Source organism: Osmerus mordax, chromosome 25 (assembly GCF_038355195.1).
Source record: "Osmerus mordax isolate fOsmMor3 chromosome 25, fOsmMor3.pri, whole genome shotgun sequence".
Classification (NCBI taxonomy): Eukaryota; Metazoa; Chordata; class Actinopteri; order Osmeriformes; family Osmeridae; genus Osmerus; species Osmerus mordax.
In genome coordinates this window covers 8009859-8020077 of record NC_090074.1, presented here as the reverse complement: position 1 = coordinate 8020077, position 10219 = coordinate 8009859, and the positions used below count along the sequence as shown (strand labels likewise).

Sequence of the window (10219 nt, the reverse complement as noted above, 5' to 3'; positions counted from 1 at the left end):
GGTCTCTCTGAAATCTAGTAACCGCTACTGTAGGTCTCTCTGAAATCGAGTCACTGTTACTGTACTGTAGGTCTCGCTCATGTATCTAGTCCCTGTTCCTGTAGGTCTCTATCAAATCAGGTTGTTGTTCGGTGGACAGAAAGAAAGATGCCAATAGTGGAGGTGATGGAATCATCCCCAAAAGGACTGTTAACAAAATTAAAAACATTACATATTTATGTTTGTGAAAAGTATTAAAAGAAAGTAAATTCAAATGTTGTGTGAGGCTGGTGGGCCCAATGGGACTTTGGGGACCAATACAACTCTGTCTGTGAACTGTGAATCAGTTCACAGACACATCTTCATTAACAGGGCTCTCTGAGGAGGAGGGTCAAGAGAATGAATTTGAACTCTTGCCACAGTAAATTCCTTGTTTGTGTAAACCTGCATGGGGAATACACCGAATTCTGAACTCTGAATTCTCTTGGTGTAGTCTAGTATGGAGTACTGGGTATTCTCTCAATCCACCTAGCCCCTATCTGCCCTGTTCTGTACCCACCCACGTATCACTACTCATGTCATAATGGGCGTACAGGAAATCATCAAGGGCAAATGCTGCATACTTGGTTGGACCCTGTACCAAGCTCCAAATTGTGTATTCCTGAGTGTTGCCACTGTCTGGTATCTGTGCAGAACTAGAGCATTATGAATCTCTAGTAACTTCACTATCGAGATCTTCTGCCCCTTTTGACTTCCCTGTTCTCTCAAACAGAGCCATGTGGTCTGGCTGACTCCTCCCCTCTCTCACCCTTCTCCTCTCATCCGCTTCTCACTCTTAATGGGTCATCTGTGGCCAGCAGCTAGCAGCTAACAGCTACTGTAGCAGCAAGCATCTCACACCAACCAGCTACTGTACCATCTAAATGCAATCCCACTTGCTGTCCCCATGGACCCGATTATGATCACAAGGATGGCCAAGGTATAATTCCTACCTTAACAAACACCACCCAACAAACAGGATAAAGACAAGCCTGCACAATGCTTCTTAAGTCTGAGACAGAGAAAACACTGGTGTGTACTTAGAAGCTCCTGTGCGCCGTGTGTATGAGAGTGTGTATATGCCCATGGCCTCCTGGCTCTCTGATTGGCTGTGATGTCACAGCTGCCCCCTATAAGAGGTCCTGCCGGAGAAACGGCTGCATTTTACCGCAAGACTCTGGAGAGTGTGAGAGCAGGGACACTGAGAACACTGAGACACACACACACACGCACACACACACACACACACACACAGACAGGGACACTCTGAACCCTGAGACAGACACACAGACAGACAAATAGAGAGACAGATAGACAGACAGCGAGAAAAACAGACAGACAGACAGAGACAGGCAGGCAGGTAGAGAGAGGGACAGACAGGACAGGACGAAAGAGAGACAGACAGGAGGCAGGAGAGACCACATAGACAGAAAGAGTGAAATACATTTAAGGAAGTAAGAAAAAGGCAGAAAGAAAAAGAGAAGCAGCAGCACAGGAAATCAAGCCCGACTACAACAATGAGGAGTCCTAAAGAAGAAACACTTGAAGAGGATTTCTAACCCCTTCCACCACACTAAAGGAATACCAGCAGCAGTAACTGGGATATTAATACTCACAGCACTGCAACAGAGATACTACCAAGATTACTCTACCTGGAATGTCAGTACTCAGAGAGCTGCAAAAGAAGTGTTGAGAAGACCACCTGGGATATTAATACTTACAGGAATATGACAGGAGTACCTGAAAGTGTTGTAGTAACAGCACTGCAACAGGAATACTGCAAATAGTACCTGGAATTATAGTACTCAGTGCATGCAGTTCTGCAACCGGAGTATTGCAAAGACTCCCCGCGGTACTGAAATTCTGTACCTGAGTGCTGGAATATTTCCACTGGAAAACCTGCTGTGCTTATTGGTCTTATGGGAGTCCAGGAAGGATCTGGGAGGTCAGTAATATGAAATACTGTAATGTGTACATGTTTATACAAACACATAGTACTATGTAAGTATGGCGTCTGCTATAGGACTAAATGATACATCCAGGTTTGCAACAAGTGTTGATGTGAGTTCTCAGAATAGAACCAGGGTCGAGCCACTTAGTTTGGGACATGCTGAAATTTCACATCAATAATTAACCAAACAGTTGTTGAATGCTGAATTTGAGTACTGCTGATTTTGTCTTTTGAATGGGTTTGGTTAGTCAAATTTATCAACCTGTTTCCTGTAGAACAGTCATTTGTTTAGATGATGGATGTATTTCAGTGGACCATGGTTACGACACGAAAAGGTAGAGCTGTTACTGTAACGCCCCCCACAATTTTTTTATTTTTTATGATGACCAATAATGTAATGGCTCATTGGCATGTCATTTGCATGTTTGTTACACAACAGGAGGGATCAGAAACAGTTACATGTACCAAGTCATTGGCAACTGAATAATTATAATATGTTTACATCATAAACATTTAATTATGGACAGTTATATGAAATACACTGTATTTTGAGTGCCCTTTTAAGACTTGATCAATAAGTCTGATTGATAATAGCTCCCCTCAAGTATCATGGACACATAGGATGGTATGTGAGTTTGTGTAGGCTGCAGAGACCCAACAATAGCTAGATGAGAACCCTCAGTATCCTCAGAAATAACCTCCTCAGTCAAACGGTCTCCTTGACACCCACAGAAGCCTGGAACATTGAAAAATGTTTCAGTATTTCCCCTCTGGTTGGTACGGAGCACCGGAGGTGACGTTGAAAAAAAAATGAATTTAATGACCGAAATTTATTAAATTGTGCGCATGTTTTACTAATGAATTCCCTAATTTTTTTATAAATTATGCGCACGTTTTACAAATTAATTCCCTCGTTTTAGTTAACTTGTTCCCTCGTCTTATGTTTATAAATTTGATGAATCCCTTTTGAAAACCTTCCCGTGTTGTGTGCATCTTACCAACTTCAGTTGCAAGTGAACTATGGCGAAACTATAGATGGCAACACAGAGGCCAACAAATACTAACTTTGTATTGTTAATGAGGTACAGCTTGAATAAAGTTGTAAATAAAGTTATTCGCTGTCATTATTAGATGTTGGTGGCATGAAGTGCCAACACGTCCACAAATAAAGGCGCTGTGATTACATCGTGGCCCTCATTTACTAACACATGCGCAGTTTACGCTGCTTCTCTTTATGCGAGTTCTGTAATAGCGCCCGCTATGCTTCCTCATTTTGCGTAGTATTTATCAAACCTGACACTCATCAGACAATCAGCGCATACTCCGCCCTCAAGCGCAATTATCGCGCATCTAAAAGAACAATAGGCCCGCATGTTTCTATCATGGATCTTCCTACGGGAAAAAGAAAGCGCAAGCTTAAATTTAGTGACGTGCAGTAACTGCAAACCTGAACATATTACAGTGCAGAACATTTACATGTAGGCTACATTTATTCATTTAGCAGACGCTTTTATCCAAAGCGACTTCCAAGAGAGAGCTTTACAAAAGTGCATAGGTCAATGATCATAAACAACGAGATAGCCCCAAAAACATTACGGTTAACCAAAACATGAAGCATACCAACATGAAGAACATCCACACTCCGAAAAAAAATTGGCCGATGTCTTCGCCTTACTCGGATCACCGCTGCAATTGAATAAGGTAAATTTGTACACAGTAAAACGCGCTCCTGGTTTACACCTGCTTTTAGGAGGCGGTAAATTTCCCCCGCAAAATAGAGTCGCACTCTTACTGGCAGTCTTTGTAAATACCGCAGAATATATAATTAGGCGCACTTAGCGCGTATCCTCCCACCTTTTTGGGTGGAACTCCCACTTTCCCAATGACCCTCCCATGAACGCATATTGAAAGCGCAACTCGCTCATGTGGCACGCAATCAGCAATTTTAGGCAAGTGCGCCCTGTTTGTAAATAGCCCGCATCGGTTGTCAGTCTTTGCGAACAATTGACACCTGGAAACAGGCGCAAAGACCTTGATAAATGAGGCCCTGTGTTTCCACAGCATCCTCCTCCATTTCTTAACACACTCCAACTTCTTTTGAGGACACACACCAACATGTGCACTACCAAAAAGCATTGGAAAACTAATTTGTATGGACCATGAATTTACCATGAATAAAAACACATCATATGGATCCCAATCAAGGGAATTGACAAATGTATGGAAGTGGACATGTTGTTGTGTGTCCTCAACAGAAGTTGGAGTGTGTTAAGAAATGGAGGAGGATGCTGTGGAAACACAATGTCATCACAGTGCCTTTATTTGTATGACAGCAGCCTACATTGCCTAGAAACAGCTTTTGCTTTAGGACCAAGTCCAAACAAATCAAGCAGAAACAATGTAGGCCAAATTGTTCTAAGTAGCCTAACAGATATAAAACGAGTGAACGATTTAACTAAAATGAGGGAACAAATAAGTAAAACGTGTGCACGATTTAATAAATCGTGGCCACGAAATACAATATATTTTGTATCTCTATCACCTCCATAAGTTGGCATAGTTGGTGGTAGGGACCAATATTTGTGTCTGTGAGAACGAGGAAGGTGGAGTGACTGTTGCGCTGAGGCCGCTTGGTGGATGGAGAGATATCTCCATCCACCAAGGTGCCTCAAGGTGCCATCTGGTGCTTTGTGTTGTGGTGCTGTTCTGAATTATAACTGAACTGGACCTCAAACAGTCTGCCTCCATCTCCGACTGTACGGGCCTGTTGGGACTGTTGATAGCAACCATGAATGTACCTTATGTGTCCTCTTATGTGTGTGTGCTTGTGTGTGTGTGTACATACGTGTGTGTGTATGTGTGTATGTACGTGCGTGTGTATGTACGTGTGTGTGTCTGAATGTACATGTTTATGCAAGGGTGTGTGGGTGTGTGTATGTACGTGTGTGTGTATGTGCGGGTGTGTTGAATTGTGACACACTGCAGGTCATGGAGAGTGTGAGCGTCCCATCCAACCTCACCATGGAGACAAACTCCTCCTCCTCCCCCTCCTCCGATTTGTCATCGTCCGACTACAGTGAGGCGGAGCTGGTGTTGCTAGGCAGCCTGATGGCGTTGCTGGTCCTCGGCATCGTCTTCGGCAACGTCCTCGTCATCACGGCCATTGTGCGTTTCCAACGGTTGCAGACGGTGACCAACGTATTTATCTCGTCGCTGGCGTGCGCCGACCTGGTCATGGGTGTGGTGGTGGTACCGTTCGGGGCATGCTACATCCTGCTGAACAACTGGCACTTTGGCAACTTCCTGTGCGAGCTGTGGACGGCAGCGGACGTGCTGTGCGTGACGGCGAGCATCGAGACCCTGTGCGTCATCGCGCTGGACCGCTACCTGGCCATCACCTCGCCTCTGCGCTACCCCTCCCTGCTCACCAAGCGCAAGGTACGCTGGGAGACGTTGTGCTGCTGCACCTTCTGTTTGCGTCACGTGCGGAGGGCTGCGTGTTTGTGGCGGTTGTGAACTTTATCTTTCAAACCACCTCTCCTTCCTTCACCTCTTTACCTTTCCTCTCCTCTATCCCTTTCTTTGATGTCCTTCTCTCTCTCTCTACTATTCCCTCTTTTTTTTACAGATTACAGTCCTAGACTGTAATTGTATTTGCCGTTTGAAGCCTTAGCATTCACCTTGCATTTCAATTTTAAGGAAAAAAGGGCTCTGGTTAAATTCCCAACACCTCACACCTCACACATCTCTCTCTCCTCCCTCCTTTCTCTCCTCCCCTTCCATTATCCCCCCTCCTCTCTCCTCTTCCTATCACTCTCCTTTCTCCTCTTTCTCCCCTCCCTTGTTCTCCTTTTCCCCCCTCCTCTCTCTTCTCCCAATCTCTCCCCCCTCTCTCCTCTCTATCTCTCTCCCACCTCCTCTCGCCCCTCCCTATCTTCCTCCCTCCTCTCTCGACCCCCTGCTCTCCCATCCTCTCTCCTCTACCCCCTTCTTCTCCCCTCCCTATCCCAGTTCCAACATATTACAAAGCACACACATAGCATGAATGAATACTACATCATAGGAAACATGACATGTTATACAAACAAAAGTTAAGTGAATAAATAAAATAAATATAACATTTTGCAATGAATGGTAGGCGAATATATGTGCATGACTATGTTTAGCCCACGTTCTGCACCTCTCTTTCACCAACGGTCTCTGGAGGAGGGGTCCCTCGCTGAATCGCTCCTCCCAAGGTTTCTTCAATTTTTTTGAGTTTTTCTCTCTAACCCTTTTCTGTGCGTTTTTCCTTGTCTTCCTTGAGGGTTTAGGTTGGTTGAGGGGCAGTTCTATGGGTGTATGTGATCAATTTGATTTGATTTGATGTGCATCAAGCGTACAAACATTACAAAACACACTGAGCATTTAAATGCAAGCTACCGGAAAGTATTTGATTAACGAGAGGCCTACATACTGTCCCCCAGGCATGCCTGGTGGTGCTGCTGGTGTGGGCGGTGGCGGGCCTCATCTCCTTCCTGCCTATCCACATGGAGTGGTGGGTGTCGGACGAGGTGGAGGCCGTGGCGTGCCTGAAGGAGCCCAGCTGCTGCGACTTCAACACCAACGCCGCTTACGCCGTCGCCTCCTCCATCGTCTCCTTCTACCTGCCGCTGGTCGTCATGGTGTTCGTCTACGCCCGCGTCTTCCAGGAGGCCCGCCGCCAGCTCGCCAAGATCGGACGCAGCGAGGGACGCTTTCACCTGGCCCACGCTGCCGCCGCCTCGGCCAATCAGAACGCAGGATCGGAGATTGGAGAGGAGGGGGAGGGAGGAGGGGGAGAGGTGAGTTACTGTTGTTTTTTCAGATCCATTTACACTAAATTTGTGATATGTAATGTGTAACACATACTGTGTAACTGGCAAAAACTTGCAGGTTGAACAAAACTGAAACACTCAAAACATACCAGCAGTAACTATGCATGTGTAAATTGTAACTTGGAAAGGGCACAGTGTAACATGTGACGTGTGAGGTGTAACCCGTACCATGTGACCGGCCAGGTGAGGATCCTGAAGCGTTCCAAGTTCTGCCTGAGGGACCACAAGGCGCTGAAGACCCTGGGCATCATCATGGGCACCTTCACGCTCTGCTGGTTGCCCTTCTTCCTGCTCAACGTGGGCGTAGCCATCTGGAAGGTGGACGACATCAAGATCACCTTCAGAGTCCTCAACTGGATCGGCTACGCTAACTCTGCCTTCAACCCCCTCATCTACTGCCGGAGCCCCGAGTTCAGACACGCCTTCCAGGAGCTGCTGTGCCTCAGAGGAGGGGTGTGTGGGGGCCGGCGGGCGGGGCGAGGGGCGGGGGTGCCCTTCTTCTGCCCCAAGGCCAGAGGGAGCACAGACAGATATGTGTGTGCGGGGGGAAGCTGGGGGGGGGCGTTAGATATACCCCAGAACAAGGATATTCAGGGTAGGGAGGTGGGGGTATCTGTTGAGAGTGAGGGGGGGTCTGCTTCTGTGGAGCTATGGCCTGGCCCTGGCCCTGGTTCTGGTTCTGGTTCTAGGACCGGTTCTGATCAGCAGCAAACACCAGGAGACTCACTCATATGAATTCATGATACATACCTCCGGACCTGACCCCAGTGACCCCACCCGAACCCTGATCATCCATGGTCAGAGTCCCACATAACTGGACCTGCTCCCTGGATGGTATGAGGAGTATAGCTCCAGGATGGATACCTCTGGACCAGGCCTTGTCACCCTGACCAGCCACACCAACTCGCTTGGATGTAAACTCTGGGATCTACACCCTGCCCTGGATGGAACCTTGTTCTGCGGGGATCTACTGTAGAGGATCTGTGGAGGCGGAACCAAAGAGATTCTGGTGTTCCTCCAGATGTTCGTGGTCCACAATTCAGGTTTTGGATGGAAACCGCAGAGCAGAATCATGTAACTGTGAAGACGGAATGTGCACACTGGTCTCTTTTGTATGACAGTGCCCGCATGTGTGTGTGTGTGTCTGGCACACACGCACGTGCGAGGATGTTAGCATGTCGGAGCACATGTAAAACACGGGTCCTTGGGTTACGTATGCGTGTTGTTGGACTTCACTGAAACATGAGCCCTGGAAAGTCGTGTCTCCTCTACCTACCTCTCTCTCTCACACACAAACACACACACAGTTATACACTCCCATGTATGACATGCAGGTCAGGACTGGGATTGAAAAACGGCCCAGGACTTGAAACGCAGACCGGCCCACGACCATGTATTATTATTATTATTTAATTTTTTTTGCATTGTGCCGCGGCCGTTTGACCGGCCGTTCGGGAAATCTCCCGACACTCCCGACGGCCAGTCCGACCCTGATGACATGTGCACACATTGTAGAAAAAGGTGTTATGACACAGAGAGATCTGGGAGCAACTTAAAATTCCAGACTGCATGAAGCAGTTCAGTATGTCCCTGTCTGCAGAAGGAAATGGAGGGAGGGAGAGAGAGGAATGAAGAGGGAGAGAGACATGGAGTTACAAGGGAAAATAAATAAAGGGGGGGGGGGATAAAGAGACAGATTGAAATCATTCTCACAGTGTCTGTAAAGCATTATTAAAGCATTACATTGAAATTGGATTGCTAGAGAGAAAGAGAGGGCGAGAGAAAGAGAGAGAGGGAGATGTGTTAAGTGATCTCTCACACTGACCCCCCCCCCCGTTTCTCAATGTTTCTCATTGATCTGAAACTGGATTTGGGAGGTCCAAGGAGTAGATTTACACTGTGTGTGTGGGTGTTTGTGTGCGTGTTGGTGTGTACGTGTTTGTGTTAGTGTGTCTGTGTGTCTGGAATCGCAACGTCCAGCCAGAGAAATGGTTGAGAGGCAGCAACAGGTGCAGACACGCTATAATCAGCTGCTACCAACATTGAGCAACGATCAGTTATACAATTACATACACACACGCGCGCACACACACACACACACAAACACCAGCCACCCACTCGTCACCCTTTCACTAGCCACACAGACACACTAACCAGTGTTGATTAGATCCATTCATTCTGCTGCTACACCATCTTGGCTGGGTCACACAACAGCATATCACCAACACATAAAACTAAATATAGGGAGACCTCAACCTTCTCCTCTCCTCCCCCTCCCCTAACCTCCTCCTCTCTACTTTTCACCTCTCATCTTCACATTTCCGCCTGTTGCTTTCTCAGAAATGGTGCTATTGTTGTTGCTGTTGTTGTTCTTGCTGTGGTGTTGTTCCTATGGTTGCTGCGTCCTGTAATGTTGATCTTTGAGTTATCTTGCGTTTACAAACTGTAGAGAGCTGCAGAGACCTTCAGTCCATCCAGCACAGCCAACCTGACCTTTGGTAGTCAGTGACCAGTGTGTGTGTGTGTGTCTGAGTGCAAATGTGTGTTTGTTTGTGTGTGTGTATGTATGTGTGTGCATGCGTCTTTCGTAGTGTATCACAAGGTACTGTATATTAGCCTCTCTCATACAAGCGAGGCTCTTTGATGTTCAGTGTCAGTCGATGTACCTGTGAACATGGGCTCTTACATCAACACAATTATTCCAGTGACAATGGTCACCATTTTTTAATAACATGACACAACTGTGTGTTACTGTCAGCAGAAACAAACTGTTGTCTCTATGTAAATGTATTTGAGGTCAGTCGAATGTTTGACATTAGCGGTTACACTTTAGATTTTTCCTAAACGTCTCAAATTAAAATTGTTGTTGGCCTAGGATGTTGCGTGGTTGCTTTTTAGGGTAGAGGGAGTCCACACCTCCCCCTGTGGTCAGGCGGGGTACTACCACAGCCCTGCACCTCTGTCCTGCTATTTATACCACGTTTTCCAGACTTGATAAAGGCAGTTGCTGTGTGTGTGTGTGCTGTTCCCAGATGAGCCATGGTAGATCAAGTAACCACCACAGAAACAAAATGTGTGTGTGTGTGTTGGGGGGGGGGGGGGGGTGAGTGGGTGTCAGGTGTATCTAACAACTGACATAGGGATCTACAAGTAATCCAGAAACAATGATCTATGTCCTGGGAGATTTCCCACCACAGTAGAATGAACACACACCTGCTGACAGGCACGCCTAAGGTAATCTTGTGGACTCAGAACTCCAAGCCCCCAAGATTAACCACAACCCTCAACTAACTAGGAGGCATGCCCTCTAACACACACACACACAGGAACACCCACACCAGACATACAGCCCAGCTGCCTACTCCCAGACAGGCGATCAGGCTGATAAGCAAGT

The 10219-nt window shown here is 46.9% G+C and overlaps 1 protein-coding gene across 1 annotated transcript; it reads left to right on the top strand.

Annotated features, from left to right (window-relative positions):
- The first annotated feature begins 1257 nt into the window (after positions 1-1257).
- On the top strand, positions 1258-9699 carry LOC136933766 (beta-2 adrenergic receptor-like). Its single transcript, XM_067229283.1, has 4 exons — positions 1258-1963; positions 4888-5407; positions 6436-6792; positions 7009-9699. The coding sequence occupies exons 1-4, from the start codon at positions 1938-1940 to the stop codon at positions 7558-7560; spliced, it is 1455 nt and encodes a 484-aa protein (XP_067085384.1). The 5' UTR covers positions 1258-1937; the 3' UTR covers positions 7561-9699.
- Positions 9700-10219: the final 520 nt, after the last annotated feature.